The sequence below is a fragment of the Trifolium pratense genome, linkage group LG3 (genome assembly GCF_020283565.1).
Source record: "Trifolium pratense cultivar HEN17-A07 linkage group LG3, ARS_RC_1.1, whole genome shotgun sequence".
Classification (NCBI taxonomy): Eukaryota; Viridiplantae; Streptophyta; class Magnoliopsida; order Fabales; family Fabaceae; genus Trifolium; species Trifolium pratense.
In genome coordinates this window covers 19549292-19576681 of record NC_060061.1, presented here as the reverse complement: position 1 = coordinate 19576681, position 27390 = coordinate 19549292, and the positions used below count along the sequence as shown (strand labels likewise).

Here is a 27390-nt window from a genome sequence, read left to right as displayed (position 1 = left end):
TGTGATTTGGTTTAACATCATGTTTAAATAGGAACCATCTGATTAAGATCGGATGGTCCTGATGACTTGACTGCAGCCGACTGCACGAATCAGCGACTGCACTTAATCCAAATCGATAATCTCAACCATAGTTGATAATTTTTATTTTGAAGTCAGACCACACTTAACCCGAGTTAAGAATTCGTTTTAAGTTGCACCCTACATGACCTAGGCATGACCCAACATTATCCTAGGATGTAAACAACTAAAATTTATGAAAACCAATAGAGATGAATAATTGATATTGAAACTTTTATGTCTTTCTTGTTAGTAAAAGTAACATATCTTTGTACAATTTGACTAATAGTAGTACTCAAAACAATGTATACCAGGGAATAGGGATATCATGGTAGTGTGTCTTTGTGTACATAGATAAAGAGAGACTATAGGATACCTCCAAATCTCTTCTTTTGTCACCTTTCCACATATGATCAAAATTAGAGGCTTGTATAATATATATGTTCGTACATATTTATATTTTGAGTCTATTTTACTTCTTTAGGCAATGAAGCTTAAGCAAGTGGATCTTATATGCACATAAATATAACTAATACACACGCATATAATTATCATTAAGTATATGCCGTCGTAACTTTATTCTTAATTATTAATTATCTCATATACTTGCTCATTATATATCTTCAACTACACGTGTGGGGGTAGAGAAGCAGAGAGAGATCATTATGTGAAGTGGAAGCAAATAACTTGGCTTCATTATAAACTTGGCTTCATTATAAAACAAACTTGTGTGTATATATAAATTATATAAATTATATTATTTCATTTTATATATCTGGCACACTGTGATTCATGTATATATATAGTGGCGGAGTCAGAAAGATGATAGAGTCTGAACAAAATTTTACATGTGACATAATATATAATTAGTCTAACAAAAAATTTCAATTTTACCTTAAACTAATCCTTAAAAATTTCAGTTTTGTCTTAAAACTAACTCCTAAAAATATTAAGAAATTTGATCGCCATAATATTGAGATCTCTTGTTGAATTGGAATAAGTTCGCCGGCATATCACGAAGTTTTGGTGATCTTATCTATCTAATGAGTGGAGAGTCCGTTTTTAACTCGTCGGATCTGCATCCTCTATAAACCAATGAATAAAGTAGAGTCCGGACAACTGCTCAAGCTTGCTGGTTCGTGACTTCGCTGTATTATATATGATAATTAGCTTGTGTGGGAAGAAAAATTAGAAAATTAAGAAAAATAAAAAAGACAATGGTATGGAGTCAAAGACAAGAAGACAGATATCTTTCTCAATATCTCTCTCTCTCTCTCTCTCTCCCATGGTCTCTCTCCAAACCGTTTTCTTTTTCTACTAGACACATCAACCAACCAACTCCTCTTTCTCTTTCTCTCATCACTACTCTTCCCTAATTTGTAAGCAAACCCCACAACCATCACCATCATCATTATCATCATCATTCCCTCCCTATGAAGCTTCTTTCTTATTATATATATACTTATTATATATATATTTCTCTCACTATAAATCCTAATTCTCTTATCTCTACATCAAGGAGAGATCAGAGAATAGTAAAACAATGAGGAAGCCAGAGGTATCATCTGGAAAAAACAACAATAAGCTAAGAAAAGGGTTGTGGTCACCAGAAGAAGATGATAAGTTGATGAACTACATGTTAAACAGTGGACAAGGTTGTTGGAGTGATGTAGCAAGAAATGCTGGATTGCAAAGGTGTGGAAAAAGTTGTAGGCTAAGATGGATTAATTATTTGAGACCTGATCTTAAACGTGGTGCATTCTCACCACAAGAAGAAGAACTTATCATCCATTTGCATTCCCTTCTTGGAAACAGGTCCATTTTACTTTTCTACCTTGCCAATTTATTCATCTTAGCTTATTGCTACCAAACTTGGTTCCATATATGCATTATTACTATTAACATTATTGATAATTTATGAATTAACATGATATTTCTTTTAAAAAAAAAACTTTTATATGATCTTGTGAGTACTAACTCCACCACTATTATTGCACGCACATGTATTATGTCATGTATATCCACCAACTTCTTTTAGCCGTAGCTATCATCCTTATCTGAAAAAGTGAAAGAATTATAGAATTATATAGATGCAAGATTAATGTTTTGAAAATAAATAAAAAGAATTTGAATCTTATTCAATATCTCTATAAAAGTTCTATAATCTTTAGCCATTGAGGTGAAAGCAAGGGTGTAAAATTGATTCTACCTAAATATTGTGTCAAATGTAAAATGATTACTAAGTTTGAATATATTTATGTATGTAAAAGTGAACAATAAAATTGAGGTTGACAATCAATTCTAGAGGAAAAAGTTTCAAACAACAAAAAGAAAAAGAGGAAAAAGTTTCAAAATTATTTTTATTTGAGAACATTAAAACATCAAAATCAATTTTACACCTAAAAAATAGAACTAAATATACACTTATTTCTAAAATTACATGCCATCATTTTTCATTGGTTCCTTAATTCACTTTTTAGTGGACATAAAAGTTAGATTTTAATAGTAAAATAAATAAATAAAATAAAATCAATATTAGAGGTGTATATCTGAAAAATTATGGGTATATTCGTTAATAGTAGTTGAAATATTTTATTTTACTTTCAAAAGTTATATCACCCAATCACATGGTTAATTAAATTCTATTTTCCCATGCATATCTAGAAAACGTAGAATTATGCCAAAAAGTCAACATAAGAAAAGTACTTGCATATAGAGTAGACAAACAATTTTGCAAAAGGATTTGTTTTAAGTCTTCGGGTGTCAAAATTTAAGTCCTCATCAATTAGTCTAAGATATGACACAACTAATTCAAAGTTAAAAAATACATGCACAACATGCATCAAAATATAATAATAATTTTATTAATATATGTATATTAAGATGGCTCCTTGTAGAAGACAAAAGTACAACTGAAAACAACATATAGGCACTTTGATTCGTCTTTATTTGGACTTCGAGTTGAAGACACTCCATATTACATGTGTGGTTAGAAAAATAAATAATTAACTTTCATGCAAAGCATGCATTCTTTTTTAGTTATACAAAATTGACAGAAACTAATAAACACACACACATATAGTCATAAACACTCAACTTTTTTTTCCAATTAATTTAGTGGTTAGATTCACATACTTTATCTTTATAGGTTATAGAGACTCAACCCAAAATATACTACCATTAAAAAAAAATAAGTAAAAAATAAATAAATTAGTAACGGTTATTATTTTATACTCATTTAGCTACGAAAATTAGTGATAAAGAAATAAAAAATAAATTACCTCTAGTTCCATTTTTAGAGAATGATTTCATGTTTTTTATCTCTAAATTATTCTTGCTAATTTTCTTTTATAGTTAATAGTGATTCACCATATTTTTTCTTGCTGATCAATTTTTTCACCATCTATTTTGTGATTTTTTTTTCTCCAATTCACTCGTAACTAAATTGTCATTCATTTTTAAAGATGGTCTCAAATAGCAGCACGTTTACCCGGAAGAACAGACAATGAAATCAAGAACTTCTGGAATTCAACAATAAAGAAAAGACTCAAGAACATATCGTCAAACACCTCACCAAACGCAAGCGATGAATCCTCATACGATCCTAACAAAGACAATAACAACATGGTAGGAGGGTTTATAACTTCTTCAACAGTACAAGATCAACATCATATTGATAATCATTTTATGCCTATGTTCAATACATCATCTCCACCATCAATACAAAACACAGTTTTCAACACCATCATGTCATCATCTAATGGTGGATTTTTCAACAATAATAGTACTACAGGAACATTCTTCTCACAGAATAATAATCATGACAACAAAAGTTATTATTTGGAAAAAATGTTTGGGAGTGTAAATATTAATGGTGCAGAAGGGGTAGAGATGGAAATTTACAATGTTCCTCCTCTAGAGAGTGTTAATAATAGTACTATTACTTCTGAAAATAATACTATAAAAATGGAGAATATTAATGCATGCAATATTGGAGAAGATACTAATTACAATATTAGTAGTTATAACTTTGATGACATAAACAACATTGTTAACAATTGCAATGTTGTTAAGAGAATTGATCAAAATAGAGCTGTTGATGAAGTGGAGAATTTATTTCATGGAGATTTAACTGTTGCAGATTGGGACTTAGAAGATTTGATGAAAGATGTTTCATCTTTTCCCTTTCTTGATTTTTCAAATTGATTCAATAAGTGTTCTCATCCTTTAATTTTCCCTTTTTTTTTTACATTTTTAATATTTGTATTTTTACTGTTATACAGTACAAGGGAGTAAATTTTACTGATTAACAAAAGTATAGGAATGAAATAAAAGCCAATCATTGTATATTTGAATTGATGATCATGTAATTAGTCTTGCAAATTTGTCAAATTGATGAGGTCACAGTCACAATTGTATCTCACAGAAAACTATATGTAGTTAAATATGTACAAGAATGTCATATATGATATGTACAATTATTATATATGAAAAGAAATGTTGATAGATAGTGGTGTCTCATGTCCCTTGTTTATACAATATTTTGGGATGATTTATTTGGAGTAAGGGTAGAAATTTGGATTAGATCTTTGAGTTTTCCTTTTATATTTGTGTAGTAATTCCATGTTTTTTTTTATGTTTTCCCAACCAGTATCCGGCCTACTGACCGCCTAATTTAATTTGGGATAAATTCTGGCATCAAGTGACCTCTTTTATAAAAAACTTTTAATTCAACTATTTTATGGAAATGCTTCTAGATATTGTTGGGTGTTTCTAAAATGGATGTCAACAAAAAGGTCCAAGGGTATGCTTTGTAAAAGGAAAGAAATGTGTTTTACAAAAAAAATAAAAATAAATAACAAGGATTTACATTTAAACTTTGAAGTTTGAAACATTTTATTATGTCTATATTATAGAAATATGGACGGATATCCAACCTCTAATTAATTGTCTTGAATTTTATCTCGATTTTCTATCTCTCCTTTGTGACGTTGTTGGTTAAACTGTGTTGAAACATATTCAGAGACACTACCTTTGTGTTTTGTTAATTTGGAATTGCTTGGTAAGTGGCATTGAAGGTTCATTTTTGGAAATTGAGTTGTGGCGGGATATTTTGACAGCTATGTATCGTGAACACTTGACTTTTTCTCATCTTAGGGTCAAGTGGCTTTTCTAGGTCGGTTTCTCCTTGTGGAATGGATTTTTTTGCTGGGGTCAAACTCAAATTCAACCTACTGATTGGTTCATAGATGAAGTAGCCAAAGTAATCAACAACGGGCTCTCTGCGACCTCCTTTTGGAATGACCCGTGGGTGAGTTTAATTAGGCCCTAAATGAAGGAGAATTCTTGGATGTGAAAGCATAGATCAGATGGGGTTTACTTTGTTAGTTCAGCGTATATCACCCTATTTGAAGAGTCGAATGTGGCGGGAGATCTTTCTAAGGAGAAAATCTTAACTTCCGAGTAAAGGTTTGAAAAAGTTGGAGCACTCTAGAGTCATTGTCGTTTTTTGGCAGTTATTCTGTGATAAGGTGTCGACCTGATAATATCTCTTTAGACGCATAGTTATTGTTGATATTAGTGGTATCAGTTTTTTTTTTTTGTGTGTGATCATGTGGAATCCTATAGTCACATGTTTGTCACTTGTGCTTTTGCTTCTAGGGTGTTGTATCATGTTTGTAGGTGGTTAGGTTGGGAGTGTGTCTTGCCTTCGGATAGTCTTTTAAATTTGTGAATTACGGTCCCTAGTTCCTTAAGAGATTTAGGATTAATTTAGGTTTGACTTTGATCTGACATTCAATCATGTGGTCATCTGAAAGAACTTTTTTTGAATAAATAGGTGAAATTTGAACAACTTATTGATAAGATTAAACTCTCATCGTGGAGGTTTTTTTTTCTTTCTAAAGTTAATAAGCAAATTCATATATCTTAAATTTCTAAAGCACTTATATTATATTTTTTGTAACAAAATTAGATTACTAAAACAACTAAAATATGTTAAATGGTGGTGAGATTTAGTACCACTTTTATAGTGGTAAGTTTGTGTAGCGTTATTCAAATTGAATGTCATTAAGAATTTAAGATCATATAATGCTAAATATAATGATTCCGCTCTTAGAATTTTAGAATGAAGCAAGCAATAATCGGATTTCTGTGGTTGAATAAACATGGTGCATAACTAACCATAAAAATATGGGCCAAGTCTAACATGAACAAGTGGTTCATGTGGTGCACCATGCACAAGTTTCAGATAACGTTATAACGAATACGAATTTTACAAAATCGACCGTTGGATTGAAAGATTATATCATATAGATCATCCATGAAAACTTTTAGAAAAATTGAAAATGATTTGATATGTTATTGAGACCCATCAAAATTAACGGTATTTAATAAAACTCATAAACCGTTAATTTTGATGGATCTCAATAACATATCAAATGATTTTCATTTTTTCTAAAAATTTCCATGAATGATCTATGTGATATAGTCTTTCTATCCAACGGTCGATTTTGTAAAATTCGTATTCGTTATAACGTTATCTGAAACTTGTGCATGGTGCACCACATGAACCACTTGTTCATGTTAGAAAAAGCCAAAAATATGTCCACCTGCAGTGGTTAATGGATGCTTAATTGGATTAATTCTTTTTAAATTATTTGTGAATTTCACATCACACAAACACATGCATATGTTAATTAAGTTTCGATAAAAATAAGAATAATATATGAATGTTACGTACGGTTGAATTCCAAGAGTAATTATAACTACAGCTTTGATTTTCAACTTAAAAGATACCTAAACATGATTGTCATGTCAAATAATGAGTGCAACAAGAAATTTACAATTGAATATCGAATAGTTATCATGAAGTAAATTTAACGCAACTTAATTTGATATGACGAGTTGGATTGTCAAGTGAATGAGATAGAGAAGGGGTTGCTTTAATATTTCAAAAAAATATTGGTCACATGCAATGACTAACATGCATGTGTCTCAGTATAGTGCAATGATAAAATAAAATTAGCAACATAATTTATAAATAAATTGATAACTGAAACTCAAAAAAGAAATATAAGAAACTAAAAGAAAATTGATAAACTAAAATAGTAAAGAAAATTAATTTGAAGGAAATTTTTGGTAGATGTTTTATGTTGGGGCTGCTGTAAAAATTGAACATGAAGATTAATATGATGAAGATTACACGTATGAATTTTAATGCATGTGTATCATATTAAGTTTTATGTTTGATTTGTCACTGTCAATTTATGTCCGAATAAAAATGGATCACCGGTGAATCTACTTCAAGATACTTTGAAAACTATAATATGAATTACACATTTATATCAAACATATCGATCAATGATATTTTACCGAATAATGTTTCATCAATTATTCTTGTGCATTAGAGGAAAAAAAATGACTTAGAAATATTTTTGGCAAAATTTTGAATCATACAAGTATGAAGTTGAGTTTAATTGTTGTGCACCGTCGGTGTAATTTTTTTTTACACTTACATTCAATGACGCGTTGCCACATCATTTAATGAATGTGACACATCATGTGTTTTTAATGACCATACATGATGTGTCGGTATATTATTGGACGCATTTGCAAAATAACTTTACACCGACGGTGCATAAAAATTAAATTCGTATGAATTTAGTGTCTTGTCAAAAAAAAAAGTATGAAGTTAGTGTATTTCTTCTGCCTATAAAATGTCTCTATTTTAGTTAGATTTGTTATTTTTCTTTTACTAGCTAGATTTATTATTTTTTTATTTATATTATGCTAAACTATTGTAGCCTTGAGAGACAACTTTTTATTCAATAAAATTATAGAGAATTTTATCAAGTTTGGTGGATTCCTGAAATCCATTCCAAAATTTTATCCGACAGATTTGTCTCTTACAAACCTGTGTTTTTTGTCATAGGATTAATGTTTGTTATTCCTTTCCGCTTCCGACTACGTACGTCAGATCCACCCCTATTTTTATCATAATAATATTAAAAGTAAAATTGATCAATTTCTAAAATGAAGTATTGAGAATTAGAAAGAAAAATGAGGTATTTATAGAAAGTCACATAAAATTCTTGAATGTGTGTGTGATGCACGCGCATCTGCCAGGAGCTTGTTCTCCATGGACGTATATATAGCGTAGACACATAGATGTGACTGTGAATAGAACATAATAAAAAAAATTAATCGTCGCCTGAGAGATTCGAACTCTCGCGGGGAAACCCCATGTACTTAGCAGGCACACGCCTTAACCACTCGGCCAAAGCGACTTTGTTGAAATCAAAAGGCTCCAAATACATTAAAAGCATATTCGTTTATCCCCTGCTAAAATCATTTCGAATTTGTATCCTCTATTCTATTTACTTCAAAATCCCTAATCTATGAACCCTAATCCCAATTCTCTCGTTTCCTTGTCATTCGATTTTTGTTCAATTTCAGTGTTCATTCAATTTGATTATCACATTGCTGAAGCTACCACGACTCTGGGTTCTGAATTCTACAACTCTAAAATTTCAGGTTCCTTTTTTATAAGCACTGATTTCTTGCACTTCATGTTATTTCATTGTCTTACTTTTAGATTTGTAAAATTCTTTACAAAGATTAATTCTAGGTATATTGTATGGTACCAATGACATGCTTCCTATATTTTTGTTGATATTTGATTCAATATAATTGAATTTTCTAATATTAATTGTTAGTTTCTTTTATTTAACCCTTGCTGTAATTGGTAGTTTATTTTTTCTTGTGAAGTAAAATCTTTTTAAGTTTATGCTTGCTTGTTGAATAATGAAAATGGTACTGTATTGTTTCAGCATTTTGTAAAGTTAGCTTTATGATGCGTACTAAAAATGCAAATTAGAGTTTCATTAGATGAAAGACAAGTTCAAGTAGATAGTAGATAGTAGAAGTTTTGAAAACAAGAAGACAAATACCACACTTTTTTTTGTCAACGGTTTGTGGGTGTTTAATCGACTACTCGAAACCACACTTTTTTTTGTATTTTTTTTTTTTTTGAAGAAGCTAAATTAGTCCATCCAAATTGGCACCAGAGAGAATCAAACCTGAGACCTTAAGGGGGAGCACACTCCCTGGTCCCAAGCCAATACCACCAGACCAACCCAAGTGGGTTATTCGAAACCACACTATTTCCAAGTTTGACCATTCTTCTATTGATCTAAAAAGGGTCAACCTTTATACTTATCTAGTTAACTTTGGTTAGGTTTATAGTCAACCAAGTTTGACCTTTATACTAATCTAGTTAACTTCGGTATGGTTTGTTACTCGGTCAAAATGATGTCTTTGTTTTGTTGAGTTGATGGAACAGGGAAGGAGCAACAAAAAATCAATTGTGTTAGAGTTAGGTTGTGAATTCATTTCTTTTTTAACAAAGTTTGTTGATTTTTGAAATATACTAATATTTATTAAGAGTGTTAATAAAAAGAGTGTCTAACTAAATTTATATGATTTATTGAAGTGTTAAATACCTAGTAACTTGACTTAGGGACAATCTCCGTTGCAGGACTTTACCACTTTCATTACTATTCTGACTGAACTAGTAGTGTTTGTTGATTCTGGTTCTATGTCAATGCTACTATGGCAAGCGTGATAGATTAATTCTTGTTTTTTCTGATTCTTTCTGTGATCCATGTAGATAACCCCACTTAACGGGCCCTAATTCTTGGTTGTTGGTGTTGTTGTCTGATTCGTTTTGTGAAATCTTATGAAGTTATGGTATATTCTGTGATGCTTTCTGCAATAAGAAAAAATATTTCCTGCACTCCTAGTTGCATTTATATTCTGTGATATCTTATACAAATTTTTAAAATGGTTTTTACTGTATATGTGATGCTACTTTCTTACCATATTTGATTGTTTAAGCTTTAAAATGTAGCGATTGATTTCTTTTAAATGTAGTAATGAAGTAGATGACCCCGATTTTTTCTTGTGGTAACTGATTCTTTTTTTATTTGGTTATTAGAGCCTGGCATATTAGTTCTTAAACTGGAATTGGTTCTTGAACTAGTTTTTTTATCTGGCTCTTATTTTATATAAACAGAATCATTCTTTGGACTGGTTTTAAAGCACCTCTATTTGGTTTGAGTTGAAGAAAATTGGGTTTGGTTTTGATTGAATTCTGGTTCAATCCAATTTGAACCGGTGTTTTCTCGACCATAATACTTTATATTTTTTGAAAGAGAAATGTCAAATTGTAAAGTGTCCATTCTCTTTCGCAGGTTGTGAATTGGGTATTGAGTGGTGATGGATGACGCGGTGAATTTGGAGAAGACCCATACGAAGGAAGGCTATGACGAAGGTTACAGCCACGGCCTCGTTGAAGGCAGGGATGAGGGGAAGCAGGTCGGGCTCAAAGTTGGTTTTGAGGTCGGTGAGGAACTCGGCTTCTACAGTGGCTGCATCCACATTTGGACATCCGCCATCCAGATTGATCCTACTTGCTTCTCTTCCCGGGCCAAAACTGCCATTGCCCAGATGCAGGACTTAATCCAAAAATACCCTTTGATGGATCCGGAAGATCCACAAGTGCAAGAGATCATGGATAGCCTGAGACTCAAGTTCAAGATGCTTTGTTCTTCACTGCATGTCAAACTCCACTATAATGGCTATCCTGGTGAGAACAAAGACATTCAATTTTGAACCAGATTTTGCCTTTTACAATTTCAAAGGTAAAAAATTAAATTAAGGTTGAGTTATAGAATGAATGGAGCTTGATAGTTGATACGTGTAAGTTGCAGTATTGGATACTTCACCATAGGTATAATTAGTTTTTATTGTTCATGTACATAAATAACATATGTGTGTAAGTTGTCAAATCAATTTTTACACATCAATTTTTTTATGCCAAATACATTGTCATTTGATTTTTGTGCGTATTTTAAAATGTGTGTAAGTTGTAGACGATGAAGATAAAATATATACTTTCACATATGTGTCTGTATTTTGATGTTCAAATAATACAACTATATGTTAGTAGTTAGCTTAGAATGTAAGGCTGCAGTGCGGATCCTCTCCCAGGAAAAGTGTTTACAGTTTAATCTCCCATGAAATCCTCGTTGGGGAGGATTCCTGCCCGTAAGGATGTAACAATACACAACCAATAAAGGTATATCTATTGTCTCTGAAAAATCCTCCACATGTCGAGATACCCACAGAACCCTAACAACACTATCAGTATCAGATTTACCCAATAGCTTGGCGAAGGAATCCAATCAACCTCGGAAAGAGCCTTGTTTCACTAGAACAATGACTGTGAAGTGAAGCTTATGGGAGTACAACGGCGGAAACAGGTTATTGGTGAGCTCAAATGTAATGTAGATATTGCGTTATATCCTCAACAAGATGGGGAATGCAAATATCACTTCTCAAGAGGCGAAAGCAATTGTATTTGAACCATAGTTTTAAAAACCGGACCGGCCGGTCTGACCGGTCCGACCGGTAGCATGAGCGGTCCGGATAAGCTGCAGAACCGGTTCTGCAAATGACCCGCGGTAACCCGCCTTGAACCGGCCGGTTCATCGTTTGAACCAGGAACCGTTGAAACCCGCCCGGGAACCGAACCAGTTTTGGGGAGAGAATAAACATTAATTTCAAAAATATTTCAAATATGTTGCACATGGGAATCGAACCCAAGCCTTTTACAAAGGAAAACATGACTTGAACCACTTGGCCACATGAATTTATGTGATAATTTATATCATTGAATTATATTTAATATTATTTAAGAAAAACCATGACATGTATTAATAAATGCATTGATCATTTTTTTCCTTGTTATTTTAAATTTGATTTTCATACATATATATATTCATCGTTTTATTTTAACCTAATATATTGTTATGTTGTTCTAACAAAATTATGATATAATAATATTTTAATTTAGTCAATAAAATATTTTAATTTATTTAAAATATTATTATAGCATAATCGTGTTTTTTCTTTTAAATACATGAAATTTTATTGAAAACAAGTTTCAAAGGAAATGTTTTTTATTAAATTTTATTTTATGAAATCGAAATCAATATATTTAAATTTTTATTATAAGCCGGGCCAATAGTCATGCGGTCTGACCAGTGACCCACTGGTCCGACCAGTGAACCAGTGACCCAGTGTCTTGGTCGGGTCGATCACCGATCTGGGTTTTAAAACATTGATTTGAACTATGGACATCTATGTAAAACTCATTTGCATTTAAATTAAAACCATATGATTAGTTTTATTAGTAGAAGACAAGTCAACCCATATTGCTCATACACTTGTAAAACCATCACCATTGAAGTTTTTATTTCAATCCAACTTATTGTTATGAATCTTACGGTATTAATTTTTTTTAAGCAATCTCCAATGATAATTATATATGAACAAAAGATAAACGGTAACATCATATTTTTGAAAAACAAAGTTCTAATACTACCACATCACATAATATCTTGCCAAGAGAAGATCTTACATGGGCACAAGAATGTTGCTAAAAAAATTAAGTGCACACACAAATTAAAAAAATAAAGGAAACTAATTACATCAATTAATGTCACTTTTTTTTTTCTCTTTAATCTTTTTTGTTTATTGTGAGTGTATTTTATTTATTTATTTTTGTTTATAATGATGTTGAGGATCAAACTCAAAACTTCAAACTAACATACTACACAAACCATCACCACTAAACTTATTGCGAACGTGTTTAAATATAATTTATTTAAACTTTTGCCGCATAAATATTTTTCTCTCACCAAACTAACTAATTATTGACCCATAAAATAAAACTAACTTATGTATAGTCTTAAAAAAAAAATCTTGTTTATATGTGCACTTTCAAATAGATCAAGGGTTTTTTGTTCCTTCGAAATATAAAATTCTAGATTTTTTTTATTATGTGGTTTAATGCGCAAATGAGTAAAGTTGCTCAAATAGATTCAGCAAAACGCTGGCATGCAATCATTCATTCACGTCTCATTACAACATGTATGTATGTTCATGTCCACTTCACAAAAGAACAATCCGACGCGGACGCTCACCCATTAATATCTTGCCAAGTAACCTTTGTGGGGGACCAACCAGATTGCTTCCTTGCCCTTTCAATTATTTTTTAAAACTATTTTGGCTGGATACCTAAATATATTAAAATTGAGAGTTAGATAATTCATCCTTAAAAAACGGTTTATATCGTGAGGATCATCTCTATATTATAAAGTGTGAGTATAAATGGTGGATGATCAGATCGAAAATTCGGTAGTAGATGGTCCAGTGAATCGCGGAGAGACTCTATTATCATCTTAGAATTGAGAGTTGGATCTAACTCATCCTTATAAAATCAACTTGTATGGTGAGATTTGTTTCTACTTTATAAACACATATAGTAATTAATGTGAGACTTCTTAACAAATATATTTCTCTATTATTAATCACTTTGATTCTCAGATTTATTTTTAAATAATTAATTTAATTTTTAAATATATTTTTTTGTTAATCAATTTAGATTATAAAATGACTAAAAAAAATTGATTGTATTATCTTCACCGACAAACCGTCGTACATTGATTCAGAGACTAAAACAATCAATCTTTCATTTTTACTAGAACATCGACCCGTGCGGTGCACGGATCTGATTAGTTGTAAGATATATAATGATTAAATAAGATATGATAATTCCAATAATGTAAGGTGTATGAAAAAAGTTGAGTAACATTACACGATAGTTCAACAATAATTTTGGATAAATATTCATAAAAAGAAAATTATGTTATATTACGGAAGACTTCCTTATAGACCACATTCGAAGTCTTAGTCGTATCTTCACTGTCGTCATCGATGATCAATATTTTTAATCCTTTTCTAGAAGTAACTCTTGAAATTGCAACATATAACTGACCATGTGAAAACACTGGCGACGGAAGATATATTCCAACATGCTTTAAAGATTGTCCTGACTCTTATTAATAGTCATCGCAAAAGAAATCATTATAGGAAATTGTCTTCGTTGAAATTTAAAAGGAATTCTCACGTCAGATGGTGTCAGAGAAAATCTAGGTATGAAAACCTGATCACCAATATTACTTCATGAAATAATTTTTCTTTCAATAGCACGTTTTCCCAATCTCGTAATAATAAGTCTTGTTTCATTGCATAATCCTAATTTTTGATTCAAATTCCTTAATAGCATAACTGGAACTCCGAACTCCAACTTTTAAGTCTCAACTTGTGATTTGGAAGTCCCGACGTATAAATCGTGTTCAAAAATTCGGGAGTATGAACATCATCCACTGTTTGACCGTCTACATTTTGTGTGAGTGGAGTATCATAACTCAAATATGTTTTTTCTTCACCAGGAATTAAATTCAACATATAATCATTTATTGTGTCGACTATTGAATTTTTAGGAGCTAATATAGCTCTATTTTGGAAATACGTTATATCGTTCATGTTTTGTAAAAGTTGGGGATATGTGTTTTCAACGATAGAAGCAAGAGGATCACCTGAATTTGGAATCAATAAATATGATGGAATGTCAAGTTCTAAATCATCGTCGTTGTCATCTCCAATTTCTCCATCGCCAACACTCAAAACCCATTTAGAAAACAATCTTCTTTGTTCAACGTCTGCACTCGAAGCACCACCGAGAAGCCTCATGTTTTTACTCAATGTTAAAACTTCACAAAAATTCCAAAGAACCGAAGAATTAATAGTAGCATGAACAACTTCTGGCCTTGTACCTTTGGGTGTTATTGGTAGAATTTGTCTAAAATCTCCGCCAAAAACAACATCTTTTCCACCGAAGGGAATGTGTTTATTTTTTCATCAACAGACTTTAGAATATCTTTTTAAAGTTCAATCAACAGCTTCGAAACAGTGTTTGTGCATCATTGATGCTTCGAAACAGAGCTTTTAGGAACTATGGTACATGTTGAAAACTCGTCAACATTTAGAGGAATCCAAAACATTGAATGTGTTGTTCTACCTCCAGGTATAAGCAATGCAGCGATCCCACTTGAGGCAACTGTTAAACCGATCTCACCTTTTGAGCGTAATGCGGCTGACATGACCCTCTAGATAAATGTCTTCCCTGTACCGCCATAACCATAAAGAAAAAACACACCAGGTTTGTTTTCGTTAACTCTTGGTATGATTGTGTCATATATTTTACGTTGCTCTGAAGTCATAGTTGACATCAATCTAACATGTTCCTCAACTAATGATTGTTTGTTATAATTCAATTCGTCGTGTATTAAACTATTTTGTATATCAGGAACTAATGATGTGTCTGCTCTAGGCATTGGAGGATAATCTTTTAAACTCTTCCATCAACTACGTAACATCATCTCAATATCTGCTAGTGCATATTGTATCAATTGATCATCGGTTAATATTAAATCTGCAATGTTAAAATCAAAATAATGAATGTGATTAGTGACATGACTATGGTTGTGTTTGGTTGTATTGCAAAAAAAATTGATTTAGCAGAATTGGGTTTGATAGATTTGATTTTGGTTAAATGTGAGTTAAACAGAATTGATTTATGTTTGGATACATTAACGTAAAAATAAAGGGTATTTATAAAAAATATCAATTTTTTTTCCATTTTTTTTTGACAAAATTCTTTTTCCAATTTTAAAAAACTACAATTTAATAAACTACATAATAAATAATTTAAAAAGTGATATAAGTAAGGTTACATGAGACATTGAAATGTGAAAGATATATTTTTTTTAATAGATTTCAATATTGTTGAAGGTGTTATAGTATGAGAATATATATATATAACTTTCAAAATCACACGTGATAATAATTTTCCAAATCTCACATGATAATTATTCTCTAAATTTATGATCCGGGAGAAAAAAAATCATTGATCGGGAAAGACATAAAAATATTTCGTGATGAATAATATAGTCAACAATAATTTTGATATGATACACTTTTAAAATTGATGGTGCTTATCAATTATTGCACATAATTTTAATCACAATTTGTATATTTGCCTTAGTGGTTGGAAATATTGCCTTGCACTGAAGGTTTACAGATTCGAATCCTAGTCAAGATAAAATTGTATTATTTTTTAATAAAAATTGCAACATAAAATGGAGGGAAAACAAATTAGGGTTTAGGATTTGCTTGTGTATACAAGCTTATAATATAAAAGATTTATTTATTATTTTTTGTGAAGTTGTCTAGTGGTTAAAATTTTATGTTTTTAGAGTGAATAAATGAAAACACCAGAGCTTGAATTCAAATTTGCATACTACATTGGATTTCTTGTTGTTACGGCAAGACATTGTAATAGATCAGGACCGTCCGATTTGAAATGGACAGCTGAGATTTTTTTACCAATTTTGATTGATGTATGATCTGTACCGTTAGATTCAAAATCAATTGCTGCGATTGCGTTAAACTTTGTGAACCTGCTACTGCAGGTAACCGAGATCCCTACATACAAATGAATTAAACTCAGGACACTATTTATTTATGGAAAATGCTAGTGCCTCGGGGCAATGATTAAGTATATTAAAAAAGAAATTTTATCTTAAAACTTATGCATTTAATACATTAATAGTGTAAAAAATTGTCTTATAAACATTAACTTTATCTTTTATTTCCTATTTTAATATGCTTAACAGATGTTTCGGCATGACCCTTTATTTATTACTCCATGTTTGTAATTTTGTGACGGAGATATCAACGTGACAAGTTGTCAATATCGAGGATCAGAAAGCTTTAAAAACCAGCCACCAATTCCTCACCAAAAACAAAGCCGCATATTCCAATCACAACCTCCACCGTCCATTGCAAATCCAACGTTCCACAATCAATTCACTCCAAACTCAACCCACATGGCATTCTATTAACACCCCCGAACTTCACTCTCACCACACCAGATCCCAATGGCTTCCATTCCTCTCACCACCACCGCCACTCTCCTCCCATCTCTCCGCCACCGTTCTTCCCCACAACTCCGCCACTTCCATTCCAACACCACTCTCATTCTCAAACCTCTCAAATCAATCCGCCACTCTTCCATTTCCACCTTCTCCCCTCTCCCACACTCAAACCTCATTTCTTCAAATTCAAAACGCAACACTCTCGTTGTTAAAGCTTCATCAGCTTCCATCACACCAGCTCCGGCTCCAGCTCCAGCACCGGCTCAGCCATGGCAAGGCGCCGCGATAAAACCACTCTTAGCATCAATAGCAACCGGAGTTATACTCTGGTTTGTTCCCACTCCGGCAGGTGTATCAAAAAAAGCGTGGCAGTTACTCGCGATTTTCTTAGGAACGATCGTTGGAATCATCACACAACCATTACCACTCGGTGCCGTCGCGATTTTAGGTTTAGGAGTTTCTGTTCTAACCAAAACCCTAACCTTTGTTGCTGCATTCTCTGGTTTCGGTGATCCAATTCCATGGTTAATTTGTCTCGCATTTTTCTTTGCTAAGGGTTTTATCAAAACTGGATTAGGTAACCGTGTTGCGTATCAATTTGTTTCGCTTTTCGGTAGTTCATCGTTAGGGTTAGGTTATAGTTTGGTTTTCAGTGAAGCTTTATTAGCACCGGCGATTCCATCGGTTTCGGCTAGAGCTGGTGGAATTTTTCTTCCATTGGTTAAGTCATTGTGTGTTGCTTGTGGAAGTAATGTTGGTGATGGAACTGAGGATAAGCTTGGGTCTTGGTTGATGCTTACTTGTTTTCAGACGTCTTGTATTTCGTCGGCTATGTTTTTGACTGCAATGGCTGCGAATCCGCTTTGTGCTACGCTTACTTTGAATTCAATTAACCAGACAATTGGTTGGTTGGATTGGGCTAAAGCTGCTATTGTGCCTGGTTTGGTGTCGTTGATATTGGTGCCGTTGATTTTGTATGTTATATACCCTCCTACCTTGAAATCTAGTCCTGATGCACCTAAGCTTGCTAGGGAAAAGTTGGAGAAAATGGGGCCTATGACAGGCAATGAGAAAATTATGACTGCTACTCTGTTTCTTACGGTAATTAGTTTGCACAATTTATCTATATAATAATATAATGTGTTCTGTGTAGACTGTAGAGTATAAATTTGAAATAGGGTAGATAACTTCACTAGCTTGGAATTTATTTGCAATTTGGAACTATGCTATGCTTTTGTGACAAATGCTGTTCAAGATGAGATAAGACGTGAAAATGTGTTTGAGTGGTGGATAATCCTCACATTACAAGCAGGTTTTGTAGAGTAGAGTATGACTATCCAACCTAAATTCTAAGAAATGCCAATCTAAATGTAAAGTTTGTCCTCAGGCCAGTTACCCCTAACCCAAACTTATGCTGCATTTTCTGTGTCATATCCTTTTTCAATTAAATGTTTACTGTCTATAGTAGAATGATTTTTCTTTTTCCTAAACTGTTCTGTTGGATCTTTTGTGCTTATTGAGTTGAGCAGTCAATTTGCATTGATGAACCGTCACATGACAGATGTTGTGGTTTTTCTTTTTAGCTGAGCGAACTAGACATTGTTTATGGCTAGTCACGCCATAAATAATTAAGTTTGTTTGCTAAATTAGGTTGTGCATCCTCCCATTGGTCTGCAAAACTAATTATTTTGTAGCAAGGTTTTAAGCTGTGGTCACCCTGTGATCCTTGATATTTGCGGAAAATTGCTTTTAAATATGGATTATGCGGGCATAGAGACATAAAAAACCTTGATGTTGTGATTTGCTTATTACTTTTTAAAACCTTGTTTACTAGTAGTTGCATTTCTATAGTGTCTTGATTAGAGAGTGTGGTACTTTTGTGCCTTTGAATCTTCGTTTTGTTTTGTAACTTATTCCCAACCTCACTCAATTTTACAGGTGGGACTTTGGGTTTTTGGAGGGATTCTTAAAGTAGATGCTGTAACTTCTGCCATTCTTGGATTAGCGGTACTCCTCATCACAGGGGTTGTAACATGGAAAGAGTGCTTAGCTGAAGGTGTTGCATGGGATACACTCACATGGTTTGCTGCCCTCATTGCAATGGCTGGGTATTTGAACAAATATGGTCTCATTGCTTGGTTCAGTCAAACAGTAGTCAAGGTATTATTCTTGTCTCCTCTCTCTACCTCCGGCGACTAATATTAATTTAACTGAACATCATGTCTCTCCTCATAATTGTTCTTCAGTAATTCTGCATTTGATCTGTTATCTCGAGTAAAATGGTGAATACGTGATTTTATATTTAATTTAATTTATTTCATACTATATTGTTCTAGACTTCTAGTTGTTGGACCAAATCAACCACAGGAATATCTTTTGAAATATTCAGAAGCAAAAAAGCTTTTAGCCAGCTGTTTATGATTATTAAACATACATGCCTCTGGTACGTAATGGTTGATCAGCATGCTTGTGTTGTCTGTTCTCTTGGAACACATGATGCATCTTGTCTCATTTGGGTACTTTGTTACTACTTGTGAGTTTATCATCATGAGTTCCAAGTCCTATGAGTGCCAACAATCGCCACTGAAGAAATGCTATTTAATTATAATAATAGGTTACATGCATACAATAAGATATTACTGATGTGCAGCATTATGCAGCATGTTTTACGATGAAATTTCAATTTTTGTTATTACACAGATTGTTGGTGGATTGGGTCTCTCATGGCAACTATCTTTTGGTATTCTGGTCCTCCTCTACTTCTACTCTCATTACTTCTTTGCAAGTGGAGCTGCTCATATTGGTGCCATGTTTACTGCATTTTTGTCTGTTGCTACTGCTCTGGGGACTCCACCATTCTTCGGAGCCATGGTGCTGTCCTTCCTCTCCAACCTTATGGGAGGCCTTACTCATTATGGGATTGGGTCAGCTCCAGTGTTTTTTGGTGCCAACTATGTCCCACTTGCCAAATGGTGGGGTTATGGCTTTGTTATTAGTATTGTGAACATTATAATCTGGCTTGGACTCGGGTCTATTTGGTGGAAAGCCATTGGCTTGTGGTAAAGGGCCTGATATAGAATTTTGCCAACACAGTTTAAGATTTTTTTAATACATTGATGTACGCACTATCGTTATTCTCAGCAATTGAAGCAAATTGCCAATTTTTAACTGATACTTTCTACAAATAATCTTCGGGAGCTTTTGTTGTAGATTTAGATGAGAACCTGGATACAGTTTATCATATTTTTAATCTTTGGTATATCAGTTACATTATTATTTATGAGATGTAAAGGCATCATGTTATCTCAGGATATATTGTCATTCTCTATTTAGAATGTGTTCTTTCCTTAAAATTGTCAGTACAAGTGCTAGTGTGTCTGAAATAATTAAGATATTGCATCCCTGTAGCTAGAAAGTTTTTTCGGATGTTCTTGTTTCCAATACTGTTTGTAGAAAAACTCAAGTAGGAAGGCAGGACATGCTATGATTTTGGTTATTTCTTGCTAGATATACTCGTTCGGGGGATAACGTTTGCAGTGAAATTCAGCTCTAGTTAACATAAAAGATAATGTACCAGTCGTTAAATCGATTCTTCAGCTTATTGTAAAAATAAAATCGATTCTTCAGCTCTAAGAATAATTATGTTGTCATTCTACCAAAATTTGTTTCTGATATACTGCTCTCTTCATTGTGTTACTATAATATCTGTTGCTTTTAAATTTGTTCCATATGCTTATTTTTTAGGAACTAGATGGTTTTAATTTACCAACAGGAAGAGTATAAGCAAACAAGTGTTAAAACACTCCCCCTTCCATATCCGTTTTTTCTTCTCTATTTCTTGTCATTAAATAATAATGTCTGGTAATATTTTGAAAAAAAAAAAATGAATGCTACAAAATCAAATCACGTGTGAAAAGCTTTGGAAGAATAAAAATGTGGCATCACTTTCAAAAAATAATGGGGAGAACCGAAGAAAGTCAACTTATGTTTAGAAACGTACTAGTACTACGAGTTAGCCAAGAAACAATGACTGGCTAGGAAAATGACATCTTTTTCAGCAAAAAGAAAAAGAAACCCATCTTTATAGTAAAAAGAAACTTGAACATTTGAGATTCAAAGCATCAGACAAAATAAAAAACAAAAAATTCAATCAGAAGTCTAAAGCAAATGGGGTTATGGAGAGAAGCTATAGGAGAGATTCATTACATACAGTAGATAGCCATGCTTAAAAATTTTGGTTGATAAATAAGGGAGAAAAAAATAAAAAAGACTATACAGTTTCAATTTCTATGGTTTCTAGTTTCCAGTGTCGTGCCATCTTTGAGACTTTCTTGTGCATCATTGTCCATGCCAAGGCTGGAGAGCGCAACTGCTTGAAGATAGAATGCAGTAGGCCAAGTAGGAGATATCGATTGAGCTTGCATGGCATCTCCTAGTGCTTCTTGTACCATGTCATTCATCATGTAGCATAGGCAACGCCTAGCGTACACGGTTGGCGATACCATGGTTCCTCCATCGATGAACTACACAAAACAAGTGTATTGTGAATGAATTCCCTCTAACAAAACATGTTACCGAAGTTGCATATTAACCAATAACCACTAATCAGTCTGCATGGAGGGGAGCATATGATTTTGATATTGGCAAGGTTTAGCTGACTTACTTGAGTATAGCAGTCAATGGCTGTAGAGAAGTCTCTCGCGTGAAAAGCAGAATCACCGCGCTTCTTGAAATTTAGTGTATCTTGTATTTGATTAGTCCACATTTGAAAGGACAACTGTGATAAAATGAAAGGATACAACAATTATGAACTTGTGTGTAGAACTGTAGATGGATGGATAGACACAATATGCATCGAGCAGATTTTAAAATTGTGTACGCAGATAAGAAAAGCCTATTTCGGTAGCATCTTAATGAAAGTATAATTGTTTGTGAAAGACACACAAAAATTGAATTACCTCATTTGCAACATGTTCATCGTCCTTGTAGCCCACCTTTTCCAAAATTTCATGTATTGCAGTGAGATCTCTTCTTGAACAAGCATCACCAAAAGGTGTTAATAAAACTGTTTCTTTTGATGATAGACTCCTATCAGGTAGTCCCATTAAAACATATGACAGTACCTGTTAAATACCGCCAGCTGTAAGGTTAATGCAAAATCTATTTCTATACTTTCAACGGATTTCATACAAGTCAACAACGAGCCTGTTTGGATTGACTTATTTGAGACTGCTTAGAAGAACTAATGAGAACTGCTTATAACTTAGATGAAAACAGTTTGACTTAATTTTATTTGTTGGTAGTATAAAAAAAGCTTATACATAAGCACCTAATTAAGCTGTTTTTCCAAAACACGGTCAAAGTAAATTTTGGCGTACCGAAGTTTCTTTCTGAAGAGGAGCCAGAGCAGTCACAAGAGACTTGGCATTTGGTCTCTCACGAGGTTCATATTGTAAACAACGTGAAGCTAATCTCACTATCTCAGTTCCATCATCATTTGAAAAATGACCTTCCAAACATGAGTCCATCAGCATTTGAAAATTCTTGCCTCGTATAAGGTCAAGTGCCTGCACTTAAAGGGATTATGATACATATGAATTCAAAAAATGCTACCATAAAGTACCAACATTCAATAGGTAGAAGGTCGGATGCATAAAATCAAGTGAAGATAAGAAATGGGATAGAGGGAGCATACATGACTGGGTGGGATATGCTTTCCACTTAAAAGATCAAGCAATAAGGTGCCGAAACTGTAAATTACACTTTCAGGGGTGATTCTTCCTGCCAAATTAAGCAATTGTTATCTCAATTAGGAAATTGAATAAATCACAATGTATGGAATTAGCAAAAAAAATCTATACTAATGTTAATTTTAAGGCCTGAATTGGCTTATTTGAGCTTATCTACTGACATAAGCATTTGTGAGACTGTTTGGGAGAGCGTATGGAAACAGCTCATGACAAGTCCTAAGCTTTTGAAGATGGCTACGAAAACAGCTTATACCTTATATGAAACCAATTTGACTTTATTTTATCTTTTGTTATAGAAATAGCTTACGCATAAGTGCTTATGCTATAGTCACCTAATTAAGCTGTTTATCCAAACAAATCATTTACTACCTGTCCTCAAGTACTCAGGAGGAGTGAAGGCTAAATTTGTGCTATAACTTCTGCCATCTCTACTGTTTTTCATGAGCCCAAAACAAGAGAGTCTAGGGCTTCCTTCCTGCCATCCATCAATACCGTGTAAGAGATATAGTTTATGAAACATAATGAAATGAGGCACAAAACTGTGTTAGAAAAGCATAATAAGTACCTGATCAAACAAAATTCGATAAGCATTAAGATCATGGTACAATGCCCTTCCTCTGCTATTGCAGTATTCCAAGGCTTGTGCTAAATACAAAGCTACCCTAAGCCTCATTGCCCATTTCATGGGTTGGACATCCCCTAAAAAGGCAGTTCATAACAAAATCAGTGGTTTACATAGAATCATGACTTCAAAAACTATATCAACAAAAATGGCAATGAAATTGATGGAACAACTTTATTAAAATTTGGCTATAAACGTGACTATTAAAATTAGTTTGTCCCGTGGTGATTGACGCTGGACTTGATAGGGAGAATCACGGTTGAACCACTTGATGCGATCGGGAGGGGGCTGAACCACTTGATGCCAAAACTGACCCATGAACCAGATTAGACGGTCCAGTGAGCTGGATACTGGTGGTGAAAACACTGGTGGTGAAAACCCCCAAAAAAAAAAAAAAAGCTTTATCCTTGACAAAAAAATAGCAGTAAAATAGGTGTGTTTGGTTTTGGAGCAACAAAAATTTATTTCGAATGAATCGATTTAATAAAACGAGCTAAATATGACTTTAATGTAGAGTGATTTATGTAAAAGCAGGTTAAACAATAAATTCAAGATTCTGCTATAAAGTAGAAATAATTGTAGCAGCAAAAGCTTCAGTTAAAATCAACTCTAAAGACAAAATTGATTTTGCTCAACAACATCCAAACATGTCAAAACCACCAATTCTACACCTCTAGAAAGGAAAACCTACAATGAAAAAGATGTTTAGAGAGAGTTTCATTTGGCATGAACTCAGCAACAAGCAATCTCTCTTCTCCATCACAGCAACAACCAACCAAATTAGCTAATCTTTCACTCCTTAACTCTCCCACTGTTCTTGCTTCCTCCTAAAATCAACTCCAACAAAACACACACAACAATGACAACATTAAATCAAACAAAAAACAAACCTTTGACCAAACACATGCAAATGAAAGAAAACCCAAAAACAGAAAATAGAAAATCAGAAACAGAAACAAACCAGAAACTGTCGAGAATCAGGCCAAGCAGATTTGTTGAAACGTTTCACAGCAACCAACCTATCATCTTCAAGACAACCTCTGTAGACAACATTAGGGGCTTTTTCACCATGTTCAGATACAATGTTGTCTGATGAAAATCCTTCAGTAGCAACTCTTAGTTGATCTAAGCTATACTCAGTAAAACCAACACCAGTATCCTTCTGTTTCTTGTTCCCATCATCATCTGAATGTTACCCAGAAAAGAATTTGTGTTAAAAACTAAAACTTTATAATCATCTGAATGTTACCCAGAAATGAATTTGTGTTAAAAACTGAAACTTTATCATATTGCAAAAACTGGGTTGTTGTTGTTTTTGTACTGTTCCAAGAAAAAACAAAGTTTGTTAGTTCTGAGTTCTCACCATTATTATCAGAGAGGTTTTGATGATTTGATTTGATATGAGAAGGCCACCAGCATAGAGAGAGTTTAGAGCAACGAACTCCCATTGGTGAAAATGCAATGAAAAAGAAGCTTGTTTTTCACTGTAACAGTGTTGTTTTTCTTTTTCTGTTTGGAAAAGAGTGAGTTACTAAAAGGAAGAAGAAAGTGAAATACGGCGGTGTTTGTTTGGGAAGAGAGAAAGTCAGTGGGAAAAAGATTAATCGGTTTTTTTTTTTCCTTCAAATTATGTGTGTGTGTGTGTGTGTTTTGCCTTGCTGCTCCAATGAATAGTGTGTCAGTTGCCACTTCTATTCATCATTCTCTCATAGTACTTAGCTTAGCTTGCAACTCATCATAATTGGACTAAACCATCAAATTAAACCCCACTCTCCATAAAAACACTTCTAACACTTTATAAATATTTAAAGAAAAATGCTAAATAGTGCACACTAGTTAAGAATTTAAATTTTAAAAGTTTTTCATAAGTGCTTGCTTAAAAATAAAATTTGTCTTAAAATATAAGTAAAAATTAATCAACAAAAGTGAATGTATTTGGTCTAAATTTTGAACCAAATATATCAAATTTGTTGATTCATTTTTTCTTATATTTTGAGACGGAGGAAGCATTGTGTAGTCAACACATGAAAAGTCTAAATTTAGAATGTTTCAATAGATAACTTTTTCTTTTTTTCTTTCTTTTTTTTAGCTCCGTGTCCATAGAGCACTAGTTAACAAGACCCGTATTTTACAAAGGTTTATGATTCGGTGACTCTACTAAACTACTAAATTATTATTTTATATTTAATAACTTAGTATTAATTAAATCCGTATATTTTACTATTTACGATCAATTTAGTTTTTAAGTTTATCTATTTATTTTCAACATACTAGTTTTAAAGGACTAATATGAGTAAATTTAATAGAGTCAGAAATCTTTTTGAAATGTTGATGAAGTTATAAACCTATTTGAGAGTGCTTTATAAAGTTGGATATAGACCAATTTTGGTTATTTACTCTCATAATTAATACCAACTAAAAAAGGACAAAGATATTAGGATTTTTTAAAATGTCTGATCGTTGTGAAAATAAGAGTTACAAAGAAAATATACAATACAATAAATATAAAGAATGTTGATCATTAAAGTAATAAAGAAAGAATTTTACTATCGAGTGCTCTTAGGGTACTCATTAAGAATTCCAAAATAAAGAAGTTATTTAATCAAGAGGTTGAATATTTCAATGCATTGAATATGAGTATTTTCATCGAAACTTACAATTTTATACCCTTAAAGAATGTCCTAAGGACACTCACTAACATTTCTCATAAGATGCGTAAAAAAAATCTCGTAGGAAGAATATGCAGTAAACAATAAAACGATAAACTACAAGTAAAGAAATATAAAAGGTGCAATAGCATAAGTTCAATCTAACAGAAATACTTCTTTTGTTCCAAAATAAGTTTCGGAGAAGATTATTTTCTTCTATATTGATTAAGAAAAATAACAAATTTAAATAAATGAATAAGTTTTACAATTTTTAAAATTGTCTTCATCAACTATTGATTATTAACAATGTCATAAATACATAGTATAAGCTGATAAAGATGTGATATATAATTCTCGATTAGTGTTACTCCAAAGAGTCACCCATTGTGTTTAAGATATTGTTAGCTATTTATCCCTAGTAGAGTGTGGTCACTTTACACATTACTATAAAACAATTTTACTCCAACTGTCTCGATGAACATTAAATCTTATCTCCATCTGAACAAAAAAAAAATTACAAGCCCAACCAAACAACCCCCGACTTCAAAGATAGAGAGTACCTGCATCCGTGCAACGAACAAAAAAAAGTCACGGTGACACAAATATCTCCTATAACACAAATACACTATTAGACTAACTCTAAGTTTCATATTCTTTTTACATATAATCAATTATTTTGAACAGAAACTTTTTTTTAAATAGGTACATTGTTGATGACTAATCTTCGTTGAATACAAAATTGACCACATTTTCCATAATCTCCCCCTTCTAGCTATGTTTTCTCATCCACAAAAATCAAACCTGAGATCATGGATCATGGATCTAATACAACTTGTTGGGAAGTCTGACGAAACTTGAGAGAAACATCGAGTCAAATATTCCAGAATCACAAGAGAGAGACGTCGTATCCCCACCCAAATTTTTTCTTATTCATAATCAGCGTGAAACTTAATCACTCACACTTCAACTTCAAACTCAACAAAATTATCTTTCAATATTATGTTTTTTAATGTGATCAATGCAGAAGGGCTAAGATCACTCATATCTTATATTTTTCTTATATTTTATAGTTGAAACAAAATGGCAGTGTGAAAGATTGGCATGTTACATCCTGATCCAGCTATATTGCTTACAAAGTCACAAACGTACGATCACACATAGTTGATGAGTGGACAGACACTTGACATGAGAAAAGGTCCATAATTTTTCCTTAACATTTCAAACTAATAATGGACCTCTCTAGGGAGACACGCCCTATATGGTTCAGGAAATAATAATACATCAAATTAAAGATGTTTTCTCTTCCGATCCCGTGATTCTTTTATATCCTAATATTTCAATTTTGTCCTTCCAAAAATTTCGGTTCGCAGAAATTACATTTTTTCTAGTGCAAATTCAAAATCAAT

The 27390-nt window shown here is 32.8% G+C and overlaps 4 protein-coding genes, 1 non-coding gene and 1 pseudogene across 7 annotated transcripts; 3 read left to right on the top strand and 3 right to left on the bottom strand.

Moving 5' to 3' along the window:
- Nucleotides 1–1530: 1530 nt before the first annotated feature.
- On the top strand, nucleotides 1531–4416 carry LOC123918635 (transcription factor MYB46-like). The gene is made up of 2 exons (XM_045970717.1): nucleotides 1531–1872; nucleotides 3522–4416. Exons 1-2 carry the CDS (start codon nucleotides 1601–1603, stop codon nucleotides 4261–4263), a joined length of 1014 nt encoding a protein of 337 aa, XP_045826673.1. The 5' UTR covers nucleotides 1531–1600; the 3' UTR covers nucleotides 4264–4416.
- A 3839-nt stretch (nucleotides 4417–8255) lies between these two features.
- Nucleotides 8256–11022, top strand: LOC123918634 (protein LTO1 homolog). 3 transcript variants are annotated; one of them, XM_045970714.1, is made up of 2 exons: nucleotides 8256–8592; nucleotides 10311–11022. In XM_045970714.1, the coding sequence occupies exon 2, from the start codon at nucleotides 10336–10338 to the stop codon at nucleotides 10729–10731; it is 396 nt and encodes a 131-aa protein (XP_045826670.1). In that variant the 5' UTR covers nucleotides 8256–8592; nucleotides 10311–10335; the 3' UTR covers nucleotides 10732–11022. The 3 variants fall into 3 exon arrangements, with proteins under 3 accessions (XP_045826670.1, XP_045826672.1, XP_045826671.1); XM_045970716.1 differs by lacking the exon at nucleotides 8256–8592 and adding an exon at nucleotides 9184–9432; XM_045970715.1 differs by lacking the exon at nucleotides 8256–8592 and adding an exon at nucleotides 9185–9437.
- On the bottom strand, nucleotides 8264–8345 carry TRNAS-GCU. The gene has a single exon. It is a non-coding gene; the product is annotated as a tRNA-Ser (tRNA).
- A 2903-nt stretch (nucleotides 11023–13925) lies between the features above and the next one.
- LOC123918633 lies at nucleotides 13926–14385 on the bottom strand (annotated as a pseudogene).
- Nucleotides 14386–16756: 2371 nt separating this feature from the next.
- On the top strand, nucleotides 16757–20132 carry LOC123918631 (dicarboxylate transporter 1, chloroplastic). Its single transcript, XM_045970711.1, has 3 exons — nucleotides 16757–18065; nucleotides 18903–19124; nucleotides 19665–20132. Exons 1-3 carry the CDS (start codon nucleotides 16968–16970, stop codon nucleotides 20025–20027), a joined length of 1683 nt encoding a protein of 560 aa, XP_045826667.1. The 5' UTR covers nucleotides 16757–16967; the 3' UTR covers nucleotides 20028–20132.
- Nucleotides 20133–21117: 985 nt separating this feature from the next.
- LOC123918632 (serine/threonine-protein kinase BSK5-like) lies at nucleotides 21118–25111 on the bottom strand. Its single transcript, XM_045970712.1, has 10 exons — nucleotides 24700–25111; nucleotides 24298–24521; nucleotides 24028–24163; nucleotides 23280–23413; nucleotides 23084–23189; nucleotides 22660–22745; nucleotides 22343–22531; nucleotides 21923–22087; nucleotides 21628–21741; nucleotides 21118–21487 (listed from the first exon to the last, which is right to left on the bottom strand). The coding sequence occupies exons 1-10, from the start codon at nucleotides 24782–24784 to the stop codon at nucleotides 21245–21247; spliced, it is 1482 nt and encodes a 493-aa protein (XP_045826668.1). The 5' UTR covers nucleotides 24785–25111; the 3' UTR covers nucleotides 21118–21244.
- Between the last annotated feature and the right edge of the window lie 2279 nt (nucleotides 25112–27390).